Source organism: Macrosteles quadrilineatus, unplaced genomic scaffold (genome assembly GCF_028750875.1).
Source record: "Macrosteles quadrilineatus isolate MER2022 unplaced genomic scaffold, UCM_ALF_1.0 Scaffold_21__1_contigs__length_2333173, whole genome shotgun sequence".
NCBI classification, from domain to species: domain Eukaryota; kingdom Metazoa; phylum Arthropoda; class Insecta; order Hemiptera; family Cicadellidae; genus Macrosteles; species Macrosteles quadrilineatus.
The window spans coordinates 1211679-1239004 of record NW_026542614.1 but is presented as its reverse complement, the minus strand read 5'-3'; the positions used below and the strand labels follow the sequence as shown (position 1 = coordinate 1239004).

General features: G+C 35.9%; 1 protein-coding gene across 1 annotated transcript; it reads right to left on the bottom strand.

Annotated features, from left to right (window-relative positions):
* Positions 1 to 237: 237 nt before the first annotated feature.
* On the bottom strand, positions 238 to 27014 carry LOC129005417 (glycine dehydrogenase (decarboxylating), mitochondrial-like). The gene is made up of 19 exons (XM_054434304.1): positions 26813 to 27014; positions 24312 to 24390; positions 22413 to 22548; positions 21301 to 21465; positions 16316 to 16541; positions 15112 to 15308; positions 12454 to 12656; positions 11880 to 12019; positions 10656 to 10742; positions 9276 to 9452; positions 7936 to 8120; positions 6771 to 6972; positions 6165 to 6281; positions 5567 to 5712; positions 4762 to 4903; positions 2614 to 2824; positions 1878 to 1985; positions 826 to 971; positions 238 to 403 (listed from the first exon to the last, which is right to left on the bottom strand). The coding sequence occupies exons 1-19, from the start codon at positions 27005 to 27007 to the stop codon at positions 293 to 295; spliced, it is 2973 nt and encodes a 990-aa protein (XP_054290279.1). The 5' UTR covers positions 27008 to 27014; the 3' UTR covers positions 238 to 292.
* Between the last annotated feature and the right edge of the window lie 312 nt (positions 27015 to 27326).

The following is a 27326-nucleotide window of genomic DNA, read 5'->3' as shown; positions in this document are numbered from 1 at the left end:
GGTAGAAAACTATTGTCATTACTGATACAAATTGCTGAGGTCAAAAGAAGATAACATACAAAAAATCTGATTTTGGTGCAGCTTAAGTAGCTGAGAAAATGTTGCTGAGAACTATGAACCATTTGGGTTAGGGAATTAATTAATAATAAGCAAAACATAAGGCCCAGGCATTGACAATGTCCCTGGTAATTAACGTACATCATTAATACACGGGAGGCAACAAAATACTTGTTTAGTCAATCATATACAGCTTATATTTTACAAGATATTTACAAGAAGGTTGAAATTAACCTCAGAAATACTCGAGTATAGGTGGGCAAGTACAAACGAGATGCTTGTCTCCGTAGATGTCGTCAATGCGTCCCACTGTCGGCCATATCTTTGTGTCTTCTCTGACAAAAGGCTGCAATCATACAAAATATTCAAAAATTACATCTGAAAACGCCTGCTGAATAAAGATCTTTCATTATCATTTCAGTATTAAGTACTCATCTTTTACGACGTATAATACTGTTTTCAGCTGTTAACTTTATATGGGAGATTTATAATATTTTTGAGGTCGTGTTGTCATTTTCGACACCTATCAAAGGGTTTTACAATTTAAAGGTTACCAAAGGGGAGAAGTTTTTAAATCGTTTACAGAAAGTTATGTTTTGGAATGTGTGTTTTGTTTCATGGAACAAATGATTTCTCCATGGATAAATATTATATGGATCTCAAGCAAAACGTATTGTATCCTTTAACAATACTAAAACAAGTTGATTTCTTCACTACTGACCAAATAGAAGTATGACTAAAGGTATTTTGATGAAATATGTGACTTACGGCTGGGAAGGCAGCCTGCTCACGAGAATACGCTCTGTCCCACTCTGAAGCCGAGACCTGTGACTGTGTGTGAGGCGCCATCTTGAGTGGACTCTGCTTAGCTTCTATCCTTCCTTCCTCTATGTCTCTGATCTCCTGTCTGATGTCTGTGGACATCACATTTTAATGCAGTGAAAAAAAATAACAATGAGTTGTTTTAGAAGAAAGTTTTCAAATAAGTGGTGTAGTGTATTCCACAAGCCAGCGAAAGTGTTCAAGATTTTGTCGCGAAAACAATGATGATGATTCGTGGCCGTTGGAGGCGTTGATAATGACTGTGGGATAACGGGGATCACGGAAAACAATAATGATGTTTCCCTGACTGTGGGAGACCATGATGACGTCTACTTGACTGCGGGAGAGGTTTTGGTAGTACACAGCTTTTTTCTTCTTTAATAACCATTACTGGGGTTTATAAGTTTTGTGTAAGTGATTCGGATAGTTGGAGTTATACTGTAATTAGGTTAAAAAATATCAAAAATATAGACTCTGAAATTACAATCTAAATTCACCAAATTAAGCCTGCTAAAAGCTGAAATAAATGTGTAAAGCATGGAAACAAGTAAGCTGATTAGATGACATTCGGTTCATTGAGCCCAAAAACCTAAAATCTTTTTTTTATTTTATTTTTAAATATTTGTTTGATGAAAAAAATGGGAAATTTTATGTGTGATTCATGTAAATAACTTTTAGAGTGATCTGGTGTCTGTCTTTACTACTCTTTTACCTACCATAGATATTACGATTTGTCTTCACTGTTTCATTACAATACCACAGGACGAGCTATTGTTGTATAATTATATAGTTTATTTTATTAAGATTATTTTAAAATAATTTAAATACCAAGAAAAAAACTTATACTGCACTCTATATAAACCATACAAAACTATCCCTGAAATTGTCTTCAGTTGTTTTATACAAACATTAAAGGATGATAAATGGATGGTTGGACCATGAGACTGATAATCCTACTGTCTAGGGTGCAGTATTTTTGATTGTGACTGTACACTCACATATAAGCGCCTCACAGAACCTGTCCAACTCTTGTTTATCCTCTGACTCGGTGGGCTCAATCATTAAAGTTCCGGCAACTGGCCACGACATCGTTGGTGCATGAAAACCTGTAATATAGTAAAGTTTCAAACACCTACTACAAAGTTACTTACACTAATTTATTCTATTTGCTCATCTACAGAAAATAACATGCAAATTAATTGACCATGTTTGGAAACTGATGTAAGAAATTTTACGAATATAAACTATTCTATACAGTAACAGTAACACACATAAATATAGTTATAATACAATGGTTTGAAATTAAAATGTTTAGTCTATTTGATTGTCAGAGTGTCTAGTTCATGTTGGTGACACTGAGCGCTAGTGTTGATAAAATTTTGTTTCTATTATTTCAGGATTTATTTTATGATTTTATTTACTGTTTGGTTAGTAATAGTAATTGTTTAAGTTTAGGTTGGTTTATTTGGTTAAACAAGGTTTTAAATAGTTTAAATAACAAGAAAGAAGTTGTAAACTAGAACACAATCCTAGCAGCTCTGGACGGAACTAAAAATAACATTGTCTTCAGCTATGGATGAAAAATCTACTAAGGGAGTGTGTTTAATCTATGATATCATGTAGTTTATTAATTCAACACTTAATTTTCTCATTTTAAAAAACAAACCCTGGAAAACCAGCGTAATATAAAACCATAAATCTAATCAGTCTAACGTGTTTTGTTTCCATACTTACTGAAATCCATAAGTCTTTTGGCAATGTCTACCGCTTCGATGTTTGCCGTCTTCTTGAAGTCTCTGATGTCAAGAATGAACTCGTGGGCTACAAGACCAGACTGAGGGCTGCGATACAATGTCTTGTAGTGGTCCTCTAACAGCTTGCTCATGTAGTTGGCGTTGAGTATTGCGATCTGTGTGGCCTTACGTAACCCACTGCCTCCCATCATCTAGTTGAATCAATGTTAATCGTAAAAGATTCGGACAGTAAGAGTAATATTTATTTAGATTTAGATTAATTATCGCTGCTGTACTCTCAATGGTGTTGTACTAGAAGAGGCCCTTTGGGACCCCCTCAAGCAGTGGGCCGCCATCGCAAATCTGGCCAGTTCGGGCCTGATCCGATCTTTTGCCTAGATTGATGAACTCAATCAATTTTAGTAATCTCATTGTTAAAATCTCCCACATATAAAATAGCCAAAACTAGACTGAAGTGAATGCCTTCTTACTTTGAAGCACCCATCACAGCAGGCATTGAGGATATTCTTCCAACACGTGGCATGAATCTATCAATTTGGACAAAAATTAATTCCTACTGTCGGGTCAAAAAGTATAGATACTCGAGTTTGAGCTTTTATTGCACCGTAACCAGTAGACGTAAAAAAATACAAGTTACATCATAATTTTACAAATTTATTTCTGCGTTTTAGTGTGTTGGTTTCAAATTTTTATGAAGTTTCAACTGTGCCTTTCAGTGGGTTGAATGTAAAAAGTACAGGTTTTTCAGCGCTTTACCAACAAGGGGACTTTAACATTTTATAACAAGAAAACTAATGATCTAATTGTCATGAAATTTGTATAGCTTTTAGAACATATACTTATAAAGCATATTTATAAGTTTTAAAATTATTCGTCAATAAGAAAAAATTCTGTTATGGTTTTTGCAAAGGCATGTTATTTCAGCAACGGGACAAGCTACAAACTCCGATGAAAGCTTGAATTACAGCTCTTAAAAAGATACAAATGAAAAGTTAAGTTACACATTAGCTAAGGGGCCTTTAATAATTAAAATGGACGTATAATCAAAGCTGTTCTGAAACACAATTGTGCGTGAAATTTGTACCGCTATCGATCCGCAGGCAGGGAGTTCTCCCTGCCTGGGACCGGTTTTGGCAGCACGGATCAAACCGCCGAACCTCATCACTACAATGTACCTACCCTTAACCATATCTTCAATGTTGTAATCGACTTCTGATAAACTGGGTATCGCTTATCATTACACCTGACACCTTCGTTTTTTAATACAAAACAGAGCCTTTAAAATCATAGTGATTTCACCTTCTGATAAATGTGGCGCTCTGGGCATCTTGACTCCAACGAACAACACAGACAGTCTGAGGAAAATATGTTCAGACCACAATAATAACATTGTAGGGATGGAATCTATATAATTAAGTATGACTCAGTGGTACGAGTAAGGGTGGTTCGTAGGCAGATAACCTCGCGGGGTATGTATGATTCATCGTTCGAGCGTCCGTGCTGCCAAAACCGGTCCCAGGCAGGGAGAACTCCCTGCCTGCGGATCGATAGCGGTACAAATATCACGCACAATTGCATTTCAGAATAGCTTTGATTATACGTCCATTTTAATTATTAAAGGCCCCTTAGCTAATGTGTAACTTAACCTTTCATTTGTATCTTTTTAAGAGTTTTAATTCAAGCTTTCATCGGAGTTTCTAGCTTGTCCCGTCGCTGAAATAAAATGCCTTTGCAAAAACCATAACAGAATTTTTTCTTATTGACGAAAAATTCTAAAACTTATAAATGTGCTTTATAAGTATATGTTCTAAAAGCTATAACAATTTCATGACGATTAGATCATTAGTTTTCTTGTTATAAAATGTTAAAGTTGCCCGTTGTTGGTCAAGCGCCGAAAAACCTGTACTTTTTTCATTCGACCTGCTGAAAGGCAGAGTTGAAACTTCATAAAAAATTTTAAACCAACACGCATAAACGCAGAAATAAATTTGTAAAATTATGATGACCCGACAGTAAGACTAAGTTTAGGAAATCTTAACTTGCCTAGATTGTATATTCATGTTAATAAAATACATATGAACTTTTTTCACTATCGGCATTCAAGATTCAATATGCTACAGATCATTACCTTGATGTAAGCCCAGGAGATAGGCAGAATGTTAGAGGAACCGAAGGGTGCTGCACTGACAGCTCCAAAACTTTGACTCTCCTCATTCTGGAAGAGGTCGACAACCGGATGATTGGGCAAGAAAGGAGCTAGGTGAGCTTTGCTGTAATATCATCTTCAATTCAGTTATTAAGGCATAAACCAGTTTACAAAATGATGACTGATGACTTAATTTAGTACAAGCAGGAGTTTTGCAATTGAAAAGATGATTAACAGGTAACCACCAAAAGTACAATATTAGGCAAACAACAACTTATTGACAATTGCAGGATTTGACAGTCTAAACATTATATGATCGACAATAAAAAAATTAAATAAAAAAGTAATATAAAAGGCGACAAAAAAATTTTACTTTATTATGACAGGTTTTAGATCAGTTAGTGTTATTTAAGTGCTGTAGATCACTAGGTTTCATCATTGGCTAAGCTGTCTAAGTCAGAAATCTTTCCAACCAGGAGGCGGCTTTGATACCCAACCAAGAGTGTTATAAGGATTAATGACAATCAATGAAATAAAATGCAATCCATAAAAAATAAATTCATTAAACAGAACTTGTAAACATTAAATTTCAACTCAATAATAAATATTTTCTTATCAACCATTAACTGTATACTGATTACTTTCACTTAGTAAACTGAAGTGATTCATAAGAAAAGAAATCACGATTTAATTTTTGTATGAAATTTCACAAGTTTCTCTAGTCACTAAATAATCCCTGAAATTAAAAAAAAATAAGCAATTTGTTATCACGTCCATATATACTTACACAGCTATGGGCCCCATGCCGGGCCCACCGCCACCATGAGGGATACAAAATGTTTTGTGTAGGTTGAGATGAGACACGTCAGACCCGTAATCACCCGGACGACACAAGCCAACTTGAGCATTCATGTTGGCACCGTCAAGATATACCTGAGGAGTTAGACATTGCCGTTAGACCGGGATGAGACAGACATTGTGGTTAGCTTCCCCTCGCGAATTGTGGTAAACTGGATGGCTTTAGAAAAAAATAATTACTTTAAAACCAAATACAGAATCAGCTGTAAGGAAGCTTTTCTTTCAAACTGTTGTGAAAATAGAATTACTTATGATTCACACAGAAAAAGTACCAAGTACCACACCAGAGGTATGTTTTCATTGTAGAGACAGTTAAGACCAATTTAAACCCATTTTAGACAAATCTTGGTGATACTAAAATAATTGTATGTAACTGCAAACTTCCTGGAGCTATGTTATTGTACACAAACTATAGTAATAAATAACATCTGACGCCAATAATTTCAAAGAGAATGGACAGCAAAATCTACTGTCATGTACAAGTTCTATGCTTCTGAATAATGTTTTTGATAGAAGTGGTTTCATACCTGTCCGCCATGATCGTGTATCAAGCGACACACATCACTGACTTCTTCTTCAAACACTCCAAACGTCGAAGGGTAGGTAATCATTAGACAAGAGAGATTTGTACTATGTTTCTCTACCTAGGGGAAATTAAAATTAAATTAGTTACTGTCTACCAGATTATTCTACTTCCACATAGATTGTCTAATCATTATACCTGCAAACCTCAGGTTTCTGCCACCATTTATATTTTTTCACAGTTCAAAGATAGCTTGATGGTAAGTAAATGAGTATAGCTTAATTGGTAATTTTTTAATGTCACTTGTGAAGACAAACTTTGATAGAGAGTTAGTAGTTTCAAAAAGAAAACAAAATTAAAACCTTAAACAAGTTTGACGATACAGATTCCTTATTAATTTAATTAATTACCATAGTCAAAATGGTTTAATAATTTACTGTGTTATCCGACAGCTTTGTTTATCCAAGATCGAGACTGTTGTAACTTCTTTCTGAGGCACTGTTAGTTATTTTATTAGCAACAAAAATTAAAATTGGTTAAAAAAATTGCTAAGCAAAACTTAACAAATATGCAATAATTTATATTTCCCTAAAAAATTAATAATGTTAACCTCGTCCTTGAGATGTGCCAAGTCGATGCCGCCACTTTTGGTCACTGATATCGGCACCAGTTCCATGCCGGCCATCTGTGCCGACGCTGGGTTTGTGCCGTGAGCCGACACCGGGATGAGACAGACATTGCGGTTAGCTTCCCCTCGCGAATTGTGGTAAGACTGGATGGCTCTGAGACCAGCGTACTCGCCCTGAGCTCCACTAACAAACCATCACAGATGTTATATTTAATTTTTACGTTGTTTTTTACGGGGTAAATTTCATTGTTTTGAGCTACTACCAAATTAATACTACGGTGCATAAAATTATGCAGACTTATCATAATGTAAGGGGAAGGATATTTATTTTTGTGTGAGGATAGCAGACTTACCAGAATGGGAATAAGTTTAATTTGGCACAAGAGACACAAAACTTTAACTGTATACACAAAGCATTAGAATATTTCACTGTCACTGATAGGATTTTCACCTAAGGCTAAAGAAGAGCGAGTTTTCTTCAGGTCTGTACTATATCTGAACCAATATCTGAGCTTTTATATTGGACCTAAAGAGAACGTTCTATTCCTTAGGTGAAAATGCTGTCAGTGATAGTGAAATATTCTTATGTGTCGTTTATATAGTGTTAAGTTTTATGTATCTTGTGCCAGTTGGGACTCTTTCCCATTCAGGTAAGCCTGCTATCCTGGCAACAAATCCTGAAAATCTAGGCCCTTGTACTTTATGTTACACCATTATCTTAGTGAGTGTAAGTAAATTATCTTAGTGTAAGTAAATTAAATGACTTACATAAAATATTTTTTTGTTTGTATCTTAGTTTTATAACATTTTAAATTATTATTGTATACGTTCATTGTTCATTCAGATAAAAAAAACTTACAAACACATCTTAACTATTCTAATTAATCTTCACTAGATTTTCCATCAATCACTAAGTCAGGTGAAGTTCCCTGCCTTGCTGTGAAGTGTATCCTTATTGGTTGTGTGAGAACTGGACGCATAATTTCTCGGCCAATAATCACTAAGTGTGTCACCTCAAAGCAAGAGAAACCCCTTTTGATCGGGGCTGATACTGAAAAATTTTATGGATTCTGACAATGGTCACAAAAGGCTGCATATCAAGATTCTAGTTAGTCCTTCAAAATCTCAAGAAATAAAAACAGCTGACCTATTAGGTTGGAAGGATATTCTGTCGTAACCAGTGATGGTGCAGAGGTCTCGCTCCAGCTGATGGAACAGCTGACTGTAGCCTTGTGCCTGCTCTCTGGGGACAAACGGATGAATGTCCGTGAAGTGTTGAAGGCTACATGGCATCATCTCAGTAGTGCTGTTCAGCTTCATAGTGCAAGAACCCTGGAAATACAAAGCGTAAATGAAATAAATCTATTGAATCTAATGATTTTTCAAGTTTAAAGTATCTAAGATAAGTTTTGACTATTGGCTTCTAACAATTGCATTGTTTGGTGATATAAATCCATATAAATTAAATCAGAGTTTTGTCTGTATATTTTCTTGGATTTTCATATTAAGCTTGTTGATGTTTTGTACCATATGGAAGCCAAAACAAGTCTATTTTTTTTTTTTTCGGTAATACTTGTACCTATTTTAATATTATTTAACAGAAATCGAGAGAACCATCGACAATGAAACTTTGTAATGAAATAACAGCTAAATCACCAATATTTAATCGGTTTTTGTTCTACATCTTTGAAAAGGTTTTAGACTCCTTTGATCGGCTTCTGAATATAATAATTATTTGTATTATTTCTATTTGTTCACAATTATTCTTCATAAATGGTGAGGTTTTGTGATGATTTGCTTTCAAAATGATTTCCAACGCCCTAATAAGGTTGTTCCTGGACCTTTTTAGATCCAGGAACAAAAAGGAACAAAAAGGACCTGTATGGACCTTTTTAGGTCCATAGTGATTTCAAAACTACCACAATGGGTTTCAAATTTGTCATGCAATTCTTAAGTCTGCTTCTCTTGTTTAGTTAGACCTGTCCATTTGATGTGATCAAGCCAAATTAGCCGTGTATTGGTGTGTGTGGAGGTTTGTTCAAACCATGTGAGTACAAGACAGAAATTTGACTTTGATAGTGTGTGTGTGGGAATGTTCGTTCAGTTCATGAAATCAGCTGTTCTGTGAGGCATAGCGCGGCAACCTCGATTGTGCGTGCAAGCCTGCCGTCCATTACTTCCCTTGGTCTAGGCAAAATGTGTTCTCTCGTTCTTATTGTTGAGTTGAGAACTGCGATTTTGTCTTCACAATCGTCTATCTATGCAATAGTTCTTTTACAAACAGCACTGGTTTTTATAATTCAGATTTAGACAAATTTTTATGTTCATCAATCAGTGATCAGCGTTTAAATAAGTTCATGAATCTATATGCTCACTTCACTCATAAATTTGTTTGCTATGTGAAATAAATTTATTGCCTAGACATATTTAACCATGATTCGCTATAATGTGTACATAACTAGTAAATAGATCATTGTTTCTTCTGACCAGAGGAATCATGGAGTGGACCAATGAGATGTCTTTGTTCTCCAAACTCTTCATGTATCGGACAATTCTAGACTCCGAGTGGTGACAGTTGAACACCGGATGTGTCAAGTACGGAGAGGTTCTCTTCAGCTGAGACTCAGACAGACTCTGGGTCTTCCACGCCCCTTCCTTGAAAATCTGTGAAAGAAATTCCAACCAGTGAAAAACTTAAAATCTTTGAGTTTTTAAAAAGTTTTTTTAATAGCTCACTTTCTTTTCTTGCCTACTACAAATTTTGGAATAGATATTAAACTAACTTCCCGATGAACTAGAGACTTGAAACACAGCTCCCAAATGGATGACAATGCAATATTATATCATTTTATTTTCATATTTCCCTTGGAATAAGCCCCATGGGCTTCCAAAGTTTTAATGTTTACATTTTGGAAGAATGTAAATAGTTAAATATATCAATTGAAGTCAGCTGTAAACACTTTAATTTGATAGTTTGTACAAAGAGCAGAGGTTAAGAGGTACAGGTTCTGCTCCCGAAGGATTTTTAAGTTTTATGATTATGAGAATAGTAGTTTTTGTTTACAATTTTGAACTTACTGATTAATTGATAATAATAAATATGGGGTATCTGTCGATAGGAAACAAACAAATTCACACAGTACATCCTGTTTGTATGATTTACATCTATATTTCCTGATTGCGTCCCATTTTATCCCACGTTTTTCATTTTAGAAGTATTTATTCTCTCCACATGTTTATAAATCATTTTTTACTTTTTAGTGCGTTTAAAACAAGATATTTTTAAAAAGTTGTTTTATTTATTAATTATTTAAAAAAATATTCCCCTTTAAAAATCAATGTTATTGAAAATAGTATATTTCATCACTAGGGCGTAAAGTGACTGTACTACTGTTTGGAGCATTTTAGGGTTACTAAAACTAAAATAACATTGTTCAAGGTTTTAATGTTACTTTAAGATAGGCTACACATAATACTTTTCAATAAAGTTACAGTATTAGAGAACTGACTATTTTTTTTTTAATAGACTACTATTGGGAAATTAGGTTTAAGTGAGTAAACTTAATTGAAAGAGGAGATGCAGCATGAATAGTATTCATGTCAAAAAATTATGTAGTATATTTTATAAAAGTTAATGTTGTCAATGATAAAGTTCTTCCTTAGACTAACTTCAGGAGTCATGTTTAACTAACTTTATGATTTATATGGATCAAATAAACATATTTTTATTTTTAGACTATATAGTGTTTTTTTTTCAATTATTTTGAATCATATAAAACATTTAGCTTTTTAATTTAAATTGTCGTGAGCAAAGCCTCGAATTGAATATTATGCTAGTATTAAATTACAGTTTCAAAAACCACTCACATCATTCAGGCTTGATTCGGAACCAAAAACCCAAAGAATATCTTCAACGTCTTCTTTGGTTATTGTTTCATCAAGAGAAATCCCAACCTGTAAAAAATATGTTGTAGAAAATAAAGAATCAAACAACTATATTGCGTACATTATTTTTAGCTTGTTACTTTTTTACTTAAACTAGGTTACTAATGAAAACCCAGCCAACAATACATTCTGTCAAGGACTAATTCTGGAGTCTACAATCCTGAATAACCAGCTCATTATTCTTGAGTCAACACTAATGGTCACCAGAAAAATGCAATAAGAACGTAAATTTATATAACTGAAGCTAATGTTCAGAACTAAGCTCGTATTGGTCCAACCACCTAACGGTGTACCGCTCTGCTGCAGCCATACACTTCGTACCGGGCTACCATGTTTTCATTGATAAAAAATTATATATCTTTTTTGATACTTGCTTGATTCAAATAGGGTGTTCACCGTTGTACTTGTTATGAAACTAAGGAGATTTTGGTGTAGTTTTATTTCAGTATCTAATATAGTTATAAAAAACATTTTTTTTATACAAAGACTATAACAATCTCTGCAGTTCTATACAGATTACAAGTGTGTGGATAAATTCAAAATCAAGCTACTGTGGACGGAGACATAACCTCTTGTGATCACAAACAAACAATTGCCTTAGGTAATGTGTATTGTGTACAGACTGGCAGTTCCTAAAAAGTGGTCAGACCGAAGTCAAAAATCCAGCACAGAGTTTATAAACATATGTCTAAAAATTAGAATAATTTTTCTATCAGACACATTTCTATTTTAAAACTGTATCTCTAGCCAAACAGCAAGTGTGAATGTATTACCATAGACTAACCAACACAAGTAGACTTCTCATCCCATTGTAAATTTTGAAGCACGTTTTTCGTGTCTAGTTCATGTACGTGACACAAAGGCGCCAGTGTCGATGAAACTTTGTTTCCATTATTTTAGGGTTAATTTCTTGTTTTGTGCTTTACTGTTTGGTTATATAACCAGGGAGCAAGTTATTGTTTATGATTAGATCGTATTATTTGGTTAAACGAGGTTTTAAATGGCTGTAATAACGGGAAACAAATTGTAAACAAAACACGACCTCTACATAAACCATACATGAACTAACAATAAAATTGTCTTCAGCTGTCCCATATGGATGAGAAATCTACTAAGGGAGTATGTTTTATCTATGGTATTACTTACAGCACCGTCAGAAAAGTAGCGCAAGTTGATCTTCTTGTGTTCACAGCGAGACAACAATTCTGATTTGGAAACACTTGGCAGGACTTTCAGAGTGTCAAACACTAGTGAGTTCAGAATGGAATGGCCAGCCTTGTGTAGCCCTGGACAATAGTTCCATGTGATGTATTATGACACAGATTAATTTGATTAGTCATACACAAACCCTACTATTCATAATTCCCTAGAAAATACAGAAAAAGGGAACATAAAATCACCTACATTAGGAAAACTAGTACGAGATTAACCATTAGGCTGCAGCCTCGTAGCGCAAGCGGAAAGGGGGCCGCAACGATTTTTTTTAACAATATTTTAAGTAAAAATTCAATTTTTCTTTCTTAACATTAAATAATATAGACAACAACGCAATAACGCACATCAACTGGATGATAAAGTAAAGAAAGCAGGGAGAACGCCTCTTAGACAGATTCTACCTCTTATATACACAATTTACAGACTGATCCCTCGCATAAAAATTTAAAAATTTCAACCACATAAAAACTTAATCAATTTAAGTGTCTAAAACATAGAGCAATACCTTCTCTGAGTAACAGTGTAGCATTGTGGACTTTGTTGGCAATGCGCCGCAGCCCCTTGGGTCCGTGGTAGATGGCGTACATGGCAGACATGTTGGCTAGCAACGCCTGCGCCGTGCAGATATTGGACGTAGCCTTGTCTCTGCGGATGTGCTGTTCCCTGGTTTGCAAAGCCAGGCGGTACGCATTGTTGCCGTTTATATCCCTGAAAATGTAGCGTTTTGTTATTTGGTCCACTATAATATTGTTGCTGGTTTTGGAAAATCATCATAGTTGAATTTTACCATCAACCGAGGAACGGATGAAAATTACAGATTTTTATGAAATATGCCAACTCATTGACCAAGCCTAAAAGAATCTCTTGTATGCTGTAGCATCTTTTAGGTCACATTAACTATCTCAGTAACAAAAACTTAGTCATTTACTTTGGCACTCTCTGGGTTAAGTTAAATTAAACTATGCGGAAAGTAAATAAAAGAAACATCTTATAACACTTAAAACATATATTTATATACGCTTATACTGTTACTCACAAGACGGTAAATATACAAATACCCCCGCCGCAGCAATCCTGCCGACTAAGCGAATTTCCATTTGTCTGAATTGATTTTCAGTTAAATATATTTTAATAACATTTTGTTTAACGAGTACCTAGGTTTGCTGCTACAAGGAAACTAATAAAGTGTGTTTTTGAGTAAAATATTGATAGCTTAGTACAAAAAAATTTACGGAAAGTAAAAAAATTTGCCAAGTTTGATCAAAATATATCCATAAACAAGCAAACTACAACATTTGACAATATTCTCCATAAGAATAACATGGGAATTTTAAATTTAAATTTTTTATAATTTTCCGTTACTAAAAATCGAACAAAAATACTTTTATATACTAAATTAGGTATTTGTTTTTTTTAGCTCTTTAAAAAGGTCTAAAGAGAAATTGGGAAATTTTGTGTTTTGAGGGTCAAAAGTGAGAAAAACCTATTTTTACCCCATAAAACCCCCCGTAAAGCCCCGTTCCCATGGTCCGATCGTGCTGGTTCGTGAACTCATTCAAGTTTATCCCGCTTTACACCTTTAAACCAAATTTCATCAAAATCGGACAAAAATTACTCAAGTTATCGCGTTCACGGATGTATATATATATATAAGTCTATCTATTCTATATATATAAAAGGCAAAGCCCTCACTGACTGACTCACTCACTCACTCACTCATCACTAATTCTCCCACTTCCCATTTACCTAGGAGGCTGAAATTTGGTACACTGATTCTTTAGCCATTAAATAGGAAAACTAAGCTGTTTTTATTCTGATCGGACTCTCGGGCTCCGCCCCAGTGGCTCTGGAGTTTCCCACGTTAACCTTATGAGTTTTCATATTTAAATGGAATTAATGAATCTTAACAGCTGTTTCAATAAAACAAGTTGGTTCTGTTCTATGATGTTCAATAGCATTAAAGTTACAAGGATTACCAACAGGGTGCAGCACTATTATTTCTTCTACATTTATGACAACAGCTAATTTGCAACCAAAAGGTGAGTGAGCGCAGCGAACGAACTTCAACCTGGAGGCGAGTTAGCGTAGCGAACAAGCTAACCTGAAGGCAAGTGAGCGCAGCGAACGAGCTCCAACCTAAAAGTGAGTGAGCGTAGCGTACGAACTTCAACCAGGACGTGATTGAGCCATGCGAACGAGCTCACTTATGAAGTGGGGCAAAGCCCGCGGGTACAGCTAGTATATATATATATATATATATATATATATATATACATATATAAAATTTTGAACGAATGGTGTTTTTGGCCTCTGGGGACATCAAAATGAAAAAGTAAATCGGTCCCGGGTCTAGGTCTTACTGTGCCACCTACGGTAATAGCTACTTCCCTATAGGGAAATTCGCTAAAAAGATGGTAAGTGGTGATCGATTTCGATTGGACACTCCAATCATCATCAGACCCAATAGGCGAATGACAAGAATCTTGAATGGTGTCCCTACTTAAGATTCTTGTCATTCTCCTATTGGGTCTGATGATGATTGGAGTGTCCAATCAAAATCGATCACCACTTACCATCTTTTTTGTATATTTGCTGTCTTGTGAGTAACAGTATAAGCGTAAATACTAAATCTATGTTTTTTTAAGTGTTATAAGACGTTTCTTTTACTTACTTTCCGTAAATTTAATAACACATACAATGCTGATCAAGAAGTTTATTAAACTATGTTATTTTTTATTTTAAAAATAGCTGCATCTAGTCCATTTGACTTCAGTATCCAAAATTTAAAATGTGTAAATAAATTATGCTGGTAAATAGTATCTTAGTTTCTTACAAATTACCCATGTGTGTGGTAACAGGGACTAATCAATCATGACTGCGCTTAAGTTAACTAATCAAGTTCAAGATACTTACAAACCTAAGGTAATCATTTTTCCCTCATTATAATGGAAACCAAAGTCAACTCCCTCTCAATCGGTAACTTTGTAATCAGACTCTTATCCAATCGATAAAAAGACTGATCCATCAGTAGTAAACAAAACTTAAAGGATTCAAAGACCCCCACACAACACACGTCGACTACAACTGAAGAACTGCCAAGGGATAACAACATTTATAGTAGGTTTATCTGTTTCCAAAGATTCAAGTGGTTAAACTGCATTACCTTGTAAGTCCAACCATTCGTCCAGGCATCAGTCTGACCAGAGATTGTCTGCAAGCGAAGAACCCAGCATGAGGTCCTCCGTAGCCCAGCGGCACTCCGAACCTCTGGCTGGTGCCGACAGCAACATCCACATCAAACTCACTGGGAGGCCTAGCCACTGTGAGAGCCAGGAGGTCAGTGGCACATACCGTCAGTGTCTGTACGATGAGACATAACAATTACATTGAGGAAGGGAGTTAATTTACTGCAATATGGATGGGAACAGAAAGCTCTAGGTTCCTAAAAAATTTTGTTTAAGAGCGTTTGGTCAGAAAATTAACCAAATAAATTTTAGTTTCATTGGATGAGGCATTATTTTTATGTATGATTCTTAACACGTTGAGTGCGGGCTACTTCAAACAGGAGCTTGCCATTCATTTAATTTCATTTCATTTCATTGGCAGGGAACCCCTGGCGTGCCACCGAATCAGCAAAAGCAATTGGCATTCAAATATTTCAGTCTGACAAATCACAAAAGAGCAGCGGTGATTGTGCTACATTACTTCGAGACATAGTTCACTGAAACACCCAAAGGTAGCCAGAGTGTCTTTGTAAAGTGGCTTGAAGAGAGAAAATCCCCAAAACTAGGACAAAAGCATTGCCAGACGGGATTTTATGGGAAATTTTAGTACCAACCTACACCAAAATAAAGCTCGCATTCTAAGCAACAGGCTTGCAACGATTATAACATTACCCGGCAATGGCTGAGCATGACGCACTACATCAATAGATGTAGCCCGCACTAAACATGTTAAATGAGTCCAAAAATAATGTGGCACTTAGAGAGCTTGAAAGTGGTAATTTTGTCAAATGTCACAGATTTTGTTTTTTCCAAGTCAGTATCTTGTTTTCATTGAACTGTGGATTTGAACCTTCAATTTTTTTACACCTTCTGTGGCCAAATAGGCCGGCCCGCACTACATCACTTTAACCACCGTGTCAGGAGCAACAGTGGCGGCAGCTTGGGGAACAACTGAGCTCACTGCCACAATTAACTCAAGCCCAAACAGCCTTAAACCAACCAGTTTTAATAATTCAGTAAATAAACCTAAATCTATTTTTACCCGTTGAGCTGGTTAACCAAAGCAACGGTTGATCAAGGCTCGGGTAAAAGAGAGTATACTAGAAAAAATGTTATAAGAGACTTTGAGGGCTTCACACTAACACCTTCAGCATGCGCTCTTTGCACTACGTCTGTGAAGTCGTGCAAGTCTCCGTTGGTGTCCGGGTATTGGAACAAAACTCCCGAGTACTGTCTAGAGGAGAAGTCTGCCTTGAAGACATCCACCACATCCACGGCCAGTCCTATAGAGTCAGCCCTGGTCTGTACTACGCTCAGAGTCTGAGGGTGAACATTGTGGGACACTAGAAGACGCTTCCGCTTGTTCTGTCTGTAGACAACAGATTTAATTTGTCAGTGGGATTTCAATATTATCATTATTCATTAACCAATAAATAATGAAACTTTATAATGTACTAGCTGTTACCCATGGGGCTTCAACCCATTTGACTTCATAAGCATTAATAAAAGTATTGATTGGTTAAGTTAAGCTGAAATCAAAACAGAATACAGTAATACAAACAAATAATCACACCTGATTTTAATAAGCTAATAAATTGAAAGAATAACATAGAAATAAGTACAGCTGAGGCTATTTTTAACATTAGGCATATGGAATGTTCTCTTTAGAAAGGAATTACGACCTTAAAGGGCAATTTATGAAATAATGGATAGTTTTAAGCAAGGTTTCTCATCATCATGATCATTTTAAGTATGCATATCGTTTATGGGGGTGTGCCTTGTAGTTTTCTCTAAAGTTCATGGGTACTTTGGGATTTATACTGTATATGGATATAAACAGCTCAGGGTGAAACAATTTGTAATATTAGCTAATCTTTGTTATTTTTTTGCAAAAATGTTTTTCATTGGTGGCTCAGTTAATATTGAACTGATTTTAACATTAAGGAAGATCGACATGATAGATCATGACTAAAGCATTATTTATTTAGAGTCAACAGCCTTAGTGTGCCTTAGTAAAGATAGGGATACATTTTTACCATAATCCATGTTTAAGCTTCTTAGCGGTTATAAGGCATATAAGTTTATGTAAGACTAAATTATTCAAGTAAATCCCGTCAAGCTTAAAATATATATTTGTTCAGGAGATTAGGATTTGTTTTGGTATTGAAACACCATCAACCGCTTTTTGTAATCTATATATTTAATACACGACATGAAACTTTGTGAACAATAAGGCTTTTTTATTTTAAGATTTAACCCCACATATTATGTACCAAAATTTTTGTCTAGGTGTGTAGATGTGCAAACTGGCTTTAGATTTTCGAAATATATATTTTTAAGGGCGTGGGCTGCCCTCAAAGTTCCTTCCATAAGGATAACATTGTGATTGATTTTAATGTTATTATATTCTGAAACAGATGTCAATACATTAGTTTAAAAAAAAGTTAAATCCCAGCTGTTTTGTTTGGTTTTGAAATGTTAACAGTTTGCATGTTTTTTAAAACAATTAGAAACCCGGCAAAGAAATGTTACCTATAGGACACGACGGGAGAAAAGTTTTACATTATATTTTCGTTTAAAAATGCCAAGGACCCGACGAAAAAGAAATATTGCCGGTCGGACACGGCGAGTCAACATACAGCAAGCAATGCAAAACGTAAGGAGCCCAGACAAAGAGCTGGAACAGTTAGTGGCATGCTGAAAAGTTAGTGGGGTATTTACAAAATTACCCTGACAAAAACAAGAATTCAGCAGCATTCACTTGGCGAGATGGCATTAAAATGTCAGAAATGTGGTGTACTACATTTTAAAGAAGAAAAAAGAGGACGAGGCGAAGGATTTTCATCCTGCTGCCATGTATAAGGTGCACGACACAATTTATCACCCAATTGTCACCTTTCAACCGTCAGAAGGGGAGCATCCACATATGCCCAAATTTATACCTATGGACGTCAAAACCGCTGTTCAAGAAAGAATGCTAAACAAAGCTAATGGCTCTTGCAGCACTGACTCAACTTGATATTAATCCATACGCGCAAGTTTTCAGCATGATGAGCTCGGTCCTGCAAAATACCCCTACTGAACAGCAAAAAGAACTTAGAATGCATATAGTCAACGATCGAGCTCAAGACCAACGTCGATACAACAACGCAACTTCTAACAAAGTTGCTATAATATCCTAATTTATTATTACCTATGAGGCCAACTGATGTATGTGGCCTGCTCCTGTGTAGGAAATTTATATAGTTTGTTTGTATCAGACCCCCCTGACCCACATAAAACTACAATGAAACAGTAAAGTATGTAGGGAGAGAAAAACTGACTACTTGATCCAGCATCCAGTAGTGTGACAAACAGTTCATTTTTCACGTTGACTGCTGAAAACAACGTACAGGCGCTCCCCAGCAATCGAATCAGCGAACGCAATTGGCATTCAAATATTTCAGTCTGACGAATCACAAAAGAGCAGTGGTGACTGTGCTGCGTTACCCCGAGAGTGGATGTAGTTCACTGAAACACCCAAAGGTAGCAGCACTGCACGGATCCGTATCCAGTGTCTTTGTAATGTGGGTTGAAGAGAAAAAATCCCCGAAACCGGGACAAAAGCATTGCCAGACAGGATTTTACGGGAAATTTTAGTACCAACCTACACCAAAGTAAAGCTCACATTCTAAGCTGGCAGTCTTGCAACGATTATAACGTCTCCGTCTGAGGATAAGCTCACACTGACTCAATATATTTCTGTTGGTCTGGTGCCGACTTTTGTCGGCGCGCGCCACATTGAAGCACTAGCAACGCCGACTAAAGTCGGTGTTAGCAGTCAACGTGTTAAGCAAAATATTGTTATGACTATGACCTACACAAAGATATTGGATTCATTTATTTTTTAGTAAAAAAGATTTTTGCAGAATACTCCATTCAATTTAAAGAACAAACCTATTTTCAAACAGCTTAAACATCCCAAAATAACTAGCAACCCAAGACAAGTAAGTTAGGGCTGAACAATAATGCTTAGTCATTCAAACACAATTAATTTAAAAATAATATTCTATCTTGAGTCCTAGAAATTTTTACAATTAAATTTCATTATTTAAAACAGAAAACACTTGTCATATTTTAATTGCTTGGATGAGACTAGGTCCTGAGATGCCCGTGGATTTATTTAATTTAAACCTAATTTGTAAATTTAATGTGTCTTAGCAACACTATTTCTACATAGAAAAATATATATTTAACCATGGAAACCAAAAATTCTGTTTCTCAATAACTTTCGCACTGTAAACACGTAACTTACTTTGTGGCAGTATGTTGAGGAACCCGTTCGCTGTAAACGTAAGGGAAGGGTTGCCTTTACCTGATGAGGTTGCTCTGGAAGCGCTTGACTGTTGTGACGTTCTTGACCCCTCGGTGGAGGACGCGGAGGAGGCTCAAGAAACACCACAGCCAAGACTTCGAGAGTTGACCGAACCGGGCTCAACCTATACGCTCAAGTTTGTTCGATTTAAATTGTCAGCGTCTTACGCTAAACGGTATTATCATACCACTTTTATTGAGTAGATTTGGGCTATGGGTTGTGGACCCCCTTCCGCCAAGTGACGTACGAGCTCTTGGCCAAACGGCCCTTTTCAGGGCCAACACATTTTTAACTCCGCTACACCGGTCCCCAGCCCGGGACCTCTCCTGACAGTAAAATTAACATTTTTCTAATAGTTACCTGGAGTTTAAAAGAAAATAAATTGTTATTTTTACTATTGGAGAGGGAGGAGGAGGGGAAATGTGGATATGGTCATTAAACTAGAAGTGCAATTAAAATTACAAAATGGAAGAAATAAATATTACAAGATGCTATGTAAAGAATGCCATTTGAAGCAGATTAAAGTTTTGACAAACAGATTATGCAGGAAATCGGGTATTACTTGATAGTAGTTTTAACCATTTTTACCGCTATTTAAAAAAATAACTAAATTTTGTAAACATACTGGTGACAATGGTGCATGCAGGCTACAGTATCAATGAATAAGATAACAAGGAAAACTTTGTACGGGTATGGGTAAATGAAGAAAAACTTTTATAAAACACTAAAAAAAATTTACAAGAAATTTTTGTTATGAACAGCGTGAGTTTTTTCATTAGTTACATAAGCTTTTAGTTGAGTAAGAGTAAAAAATGATGACTGTTTTCAGTTTTAAAATTACTCTTATAATACCAGTAGGTACTTAATAATTGCTTGATTTCGAGCAACGGTACACTAGTTAATTGTAAATTTCTTCAGCTGGAAATGTTGGTATAGTAGATAAACAGTAAACACATTACAAATTTGTTTGCACAGTAAACAAAATTTAAGAGGATTGTAGTGACAAAAAAGCAAGGCACTGATAACATGGGAAAGACTAGTAAAGTGAGTTTGGGAATTCATTTGAAGAACTTCACTAATTAATTGAAGCTGACGATGGTGTTGTAACACCGAAATATGTACTGGTCAAACATATTAGCCTATTTGAGCTGCCTGCATGGTGGAATTTATGTAAGCAAATGTTTGCCTCTTAAAGATTAAAAACAAGAGAAATTGATAATGACAGCAAAGTTCTAGTAACAAATGTCTTGGTTAACACATTCGCTGCGGCTGGGTCCCCGGTGATGCATAGCGTGCCGTGGTGCAAGGCGGCTGCATCATCAGAAACCAGCGTGTAACGCGTTGTTTGCCCAGTCAAAAAATCAAAATCGTATGGCTTAAGCTGTCGCCGAGGACAGTTGGTAACGCGTTAATATTGTGTCTCTAATACCAGTCTATAATTGTGGTGTAAGTTGGTATTCAATTTCCCCGTAAAATCTCTATCTGGCAAGCTTAGAAATCAACTTGTTGTCCCGTCTTTCTCCCTCCAATTGGCAATACAATGGGACCGGCTAAGTTCCAAGCAATGCTGCTATCTGTGAGTGTTTTAGCAAACTACGTAGACTCTCGTAACGCAGCGCATCGCCACACGTTATTTACTATTCGTCAGACCGAAATATTTTAAAGCCAATCCCCGGCAATCGGGTTTGTTCGATGGTGCATCATAGGCCGCAGCAAATGTGTTAAATAGTACATAACTTAAAAGATAAATTTTCTAGCTGACTGTTTTCCTAACCTGTAGCACAGGGCCAACCCCTCAGCAGCTGCTGTACCCTCATCCAGCAGAGAAGCGTTGGCTACCTCCAGTCCTGTCAGGTCAGTCACCAGAGTCTGGTAGTTCAACAACCCTTCCAGTCTACCTTGAGCAACCTCTGGCTGGTAGGGGGTGTATTGTGTCGTCCTGGCAACAGAACAAGAGTTGAAATGTCTAACTGTTCTCCAGCAGAGAAGCGTTGGCTACCTCCAGTCCCGTCAGGTCAGTCACCAGAGTCTGGTAGTTCAACAACCCTTCCAGTCTACCTTGAGCAACCTCTGGCTGGTAGGGGGTGTATTGTGTCGTCCTGGCAACAGAACAAGAGTTGAAATGTCTAACTGTTCTCCAGCAGAGAAGCGTTGGCTACCTCCAGTCCTGTCAGGTCAGTCACCAGAGTCTGGTAGTTCAACAACCCTTCCAGTCTACCTTGAGCAACCTCTGGCTGGTAGGGGGTGTATTGTGTCGTCCTGGCAACAGAACAAGAGTTGAAATGTCTAACTGTTCTCCAGCAGAGAAGCGTTGGCTACCTCCAGTCCCGTCAGGTCAGTCACCAGAGTCTGGTAGTTCAACAACCCTTCCAGTCTACCTTGAGCAACCTCTGGCTGGTAGGGGGTGTATTGTGTCGTCCTGGCAACAGAACAAGAGTTGAAATGTCTAACTGTTCTCCAGCAGAGAAGCGTTGGCTACCTCCAGTCCCGTCAGGTCAGTCACCAGAGTCTGGTAGTTCAACAACCCTTCCAGTCTACCTTGAGCAACCTCTGGCTGGTAGGGGGTGTATTGTGTCGTCCTGGCAACAGAACAAGTGTTGAAATGTCTAACTGTTCTCCAGCAGAGAAGCGTTGGCTACCTCCAGTCCCGTCAGGTCAGTCACCAGAGTCTGGTAGTTCAACAACCCTTCCAGTCTACCTTGAGCAACCTCTGGCTGGTATGGGGTGTATTGTGTCGTCCTGGCAACAGAACAAGTGTTGAAATGTCTAACCATCAGAGAAGCTATCTCACAAAGTGAATACGAAGACCACTTCTTTCACAAAGTTAAAGGTACTGACTGACATTAAAAGAGCAGAATATGGAGTGAAAAAAGGGTTTCTACTTACCATCCAGGATTCTCAAATATATTGCGCATGATAGTGTGAGGTACACAACAGTTATGGTAGCCCATGCCGATGTAGCTTCGCCAGATTTGGTTCTTCTCTGCAATCACTCTGATCTTCTTTATCAGCTCATATTCGGCTGAAAATCAAATCAAAACACAACCTTCAGTAATGTTAATGCTAGTTGTGTATCCGTGCTGCTTGAGCTTAGTAGACTCCATCAAAATAGTTACACTCATGGTAGAATATCTGTGGGAGGTGGCAAAAATTTAATCTTCCATGTTTTTTTCAAATTTTCAGACTTTGTTAGATTAGAATTTGAAGGAAAAAACATTGCTGTAGTAAAATATATCATAGGACACATAGATTTTCTAGCACCGAGTGTTTTTAGCGAATTTCCCTATAGGGAAGTAGCTATTACCGTAGGTCTCATGGTAAGACTTAGGCCCGGGACCGATTTACTTTTTCATTTTGATGTCCCAAGAGGCCAAAAACACCATTCATTCAAATTTTTATATATGTATATATATATATATATAGATATATACATATAGATTTATATATATATGTGTCCGTGAACACAATAACTTGAGTAATTTTTATCCGATTTTGATGAAATTTGGTTTGAAGGTGTAAGGCGGGATAAACTTGAATGAGTTCGCGATCCAGCATGATCGGACCATGGGAACAGGGTTTTATCGGGCGTTTTATGGGGTTAAAATAGGTTTTTCTCACTTTTGACCCTCAAAACACTAAATTTCCCAATTTTTCTCTAAACCTTCTTAAAGAACTTAAAAAAACAAACAATTCAGTATATCTAAGTGTTTTTGTACGGTTATTGGTTACGGAGAAAACTTAAAAAATTGTAAATTTAAAATTCCCATGTTATTCTTATGGAGAATATTGTAAAATGTTGTAGTTTGCTTGTTTATGGATATCTTTTGATCAAACTTGGCAAATATATTCATTTTATACTAAGCAATAATTATTTTACTTAAAAAAAACACTTTATTAGTTTCCTTGTAGCAGCAAACCTAGGTACTCGTTAAACCTAATGTTATTTAAATAGATCGATTGAAAATCAATTCAGCCAAATGGAAATTCGCTTAGACGGCAGGTTTGCTGCGGCGGGGGTATTTATACTTTGCTCCTCAAACATATTTGGAAAGATCTTAGCTTTATTACATCACATATGTAAATGAGGAAATTGTAGAATTTTATAGCTCTCCCCTCCTGCAATAAATATACTAAAATTACACTCATGTTGGTAAGCATAATATTTAAGGATCTGAGAATGTTATCCATCTAACATTTCAAATATAGCCAAGACCATTTCGATTTTGGCACACTCTGTTAGGATAAGAAGTCTCAGAATTGATTATACAACAAATTTTGAAAGTTTTTTCTCTGATAACCTCAATGATAACTCTCGGCAGGGGGCCACTGTTTGTGTGTTTATCTCATCAAAACGTATTTTTGCTGTGTCTAAGCATCTTGTCATTTTATAACCTTATTTCACTAGATATGGTGGATTTATCATAGTACTTTTTTTATTATGTAAGATTTGTCGGATTGAATCATCAAATATTGTATTTTTTACATTCAATGGGATTAAAGACGTAAATAAATACAAATAGTTTTGTTAGTTCGAACTTCAACCACAATTTTAGAGTTATTTTACCATTTAAAAGTTTTTTTTTAATTTTCTTAATTTCCTTGAAAACAAGAAAAAAGTAACATAAAAAAGTGTTTGGTTATTGTTTATCATTTTATTCATTCTGGGCATATGAAACTGTATCATGAGATGAATATTACAGTGTTTTAACACTTAAAACTTGAAATAATCTAAACAATTTATTTTGTAACGACTATAATCGTAAATGATTACAATACAGTACTTACAAACTGAAGGTCCGATATCCAACAAGCCCTTGTGCTTTATACTATCAGGAACAGCTTTATTGCTTAGCTCATCCAAAGACTGAAATATAAAAATCTTTACTTTAAGGAGTTATCTACTATACCATCAATAAGTAGATAGTAAATAATATAATGAAACAAATCTAAAATAAACAGTATCTTGGTCATTATTCTGAACTGACTACAGTATGTTTTTAGAGTTTTTCTCAATTTAAAAGAAGTTAAAAGTTAACATTGTATAAATAGTTTTTTGCCAATCAATCTATTTGTATATTATTGAAAGTAGATATTACGAATGGCAGCTGATTTTTAAGAAAATAAATGTTTCCAAGCACAATAATAGGGCAAGGGAAAAACTGGTCATTTTCATGATCAGCTGATTTTTTTCTTGCTCTTAATTTACATTTTGCCTCACTACACAGTAAGCAGCTGGTTTCTGTCCACTTTACAGACCATAAATTTTTTGTTTACTGAGAGGAATCGGTAAAATCAGGAGTCCGGTACAGTAATTTATATGAGTACTTTTTCAAAAAGCCACATACGAGTTTTTTTTCAGGAGGCTCTTAACTAAGCTACACAATACTAGTAAATATTAGACGGTTTTGACGAACACATTGCAATTTCACAACAGATATTGGAAAGGTTTCAAAATGTTTATCAAAAACTTGTGAAATTCAAACAGTGTGATGAAATTTGTATATTTAACAGGTTTGTGATTGTGTGTATAAGCTATGTTTTACTTACCCGGTATATTAGCTGTTGATATTGAGGCAAAAAGTATCGTAGGCGATTCACCAGGAAAAATGTTAAGTGTACTCACAAAAAAGCCCGTCTTGTGCTTCATAGTGAACCACTGTTATAGTCCGTTCACAAAATTTAGGCGGTTTAAGGGGAAGGTTTCCAGGGGTTCCCCCACCACTTTTTTAGGTTAATGTATTTATCAGCTGATCAGAGCTGTCGGCTGTTGTTTAAAAGTGAAGGTACGGCGGAAGGGATGCACTTCCCCTCAAATCGCCTAAATTTTTTGAACGAGTATATCACCCAGAGTCCAGTATCCCCATACAGTAGCTATACCATAGCTATACTATTTTCTTGCCCCCATGTCATAACAAATTAAAATATACTCAACTGATTTTTGATTTACTCAAACCCTATTCAACATACTCATCCCTTTAAACTTAATATATTATGACACATTACAGATAGTGGTAGAGTAAAACATCATCCACATGTGACAACAGACATTGGACAGTGTTGAAGTCCATGCAAGGTTCGTCGATAACTGTCTTAGGAATAATCTTAATTTATCAATTCTCGTGTATATTAGCTGTAGATTCCTACAAAACGTGTTCCAGAAGATAATTATTTATAGTAAATGAAAGACTACACAACACAATATTTAAAGAGTTCTGTTTAAAATGTCACTAGGTTGTGTCTCAAGGATTGATAAAAATTTCTATATCCCATACATGGTCGGCATCTTTAAAAATTTGCCAGCATACATAACAAAAAACTAAATGAGTAGACTCTAAAATTTAAAAATCTTTCCTTTAAGAATAGTTTAACCCATTCTTTGTTCGGAAAAATAATTATTACTTTCCTTTTAGCGAATTTCCCTATAGGGAAGTAGCTATTACCGTAGGTCTCATGGTAAGACTTAGGCCCGGGACCAATTTACTTTTTCATTTTGATGTCCCCAGAGGCCAAAAACACCACTCGTTCAAATTTTTATATATGTATATATATATATATATATATATATATATATATGTGTGTCCGTGAACACGATAACTTGAGTAATTTTTATCCGATTTTGATGAAATTTGGTTTGAAGGTGTAAGGCGGGATAAACTTGAATGAGTTCGCGATCCAGCATGATCGGACCATGGGAACAGGGTTTTATGGGGGGTTTTATGGGGTAAAAATTGGTTTTTCTCACTTTTGACCCTCAAAACACAAAATTTCCCAACTTTTCTCTAAACCTTCTTAAAGAGCTTAAAAAAACAAACAATTCAGTATATCAAAGTGTTTTTGTACGGTTATTGGTTACGGAGAAAACTAAAAAAATGGTAAATTTAAAATTCCCATGTTATTCTTATGGAGAATATTGTAAAATGTTGTTGTTTGCTTGTTTATGGATATCTTTTGATCAAACTTGGCAAATATATTCATTTTATACTAAGCAATAATTATTTTACTTAAAATAACACACACTTTATTAGTTTCCTTGTAGCAGCAAACCTAGGTACTCGTTAAACCTAATGTTATTTAAATAGATCAATTGAAAATCAATTCAGCCAAATGGAAATTCGCTTAGGCGTCAGGTTTGCTGCGGCGGGGGTATATTTTATTTTTAAACTATTTATTTTAAAATTATGTAACGTATTATTGTAACCACATAATGACAATGTTACCTGTTTCTGTAACAAAGTTTCATGAATCAAGAAAACAATATTCGTCCCGCTCAAAGTAAATTTGCTTACCTTGAATCCCAACAGGTCCAGCATGGCGGTCTGGTCATGTTCACGAGGACCAATATGGCGAGTTACAAACTCATCCTTTGGGAAGAGTTTGTCCAGCTCCGAGTTTGCCAGCGAGCTGCACTGTCTGACTAGAGTCGCACCATTTAGCTGCAACCTTGCTACAACACATTTGTACCTCATCGCGACTCTATACATGTTGACAGGCCTGGCCGGCAGCTAACAGATGAATGACGACTGGCTGATATTCGGCAGCATGACCCGGTTTATCAGCCTGCCCTCAAATGCTGATAAATCAAGTGGATTTTGTGAATTTCTGAATTTGTCGCACAGTCTTCCCTATTGCTTTACATTTAACTTAAGATTTTTCACTTTGGTATATCTTGCATGAACATAGTAAATTGGTTCAGTGTAAAATATTTAAAAAATGTAAGTTTCAGATTAATTTGTTCAAAGATTTTTAAAGTTATAGAATAGTCTTAACCACTAGAGACAACCAGTATGGATAGAGGAAAAA

What these genes read in the sequence shown, in the direction of transcription:
- LOC129005417 (XM_054434304.1), bottom strand. Translation starts at nt 27,007, where the DNA reads ATGTATAGAGTCGCGATGAGGTACAAATGTGTTGTAGCAAGGTTGCAG. An exon ending in TCTCCTGGGCTTACATCAAG is followed by an intron (nt 2,825 to 4,761) that starts GTAATGATCTGT and finishes TGATTCAACTAG; the next exon opens with ATGATGGGAGGCAGTGGGTT. An exon ending in GTTCTGTGAGGCGCTTATAT is followed by an intron (nt 972 to 1,877) that starts GTGAGTGTACAG and finishes TGATGTCCACAG; the next exon opens with ACATCAGACAGGAGATCAGA.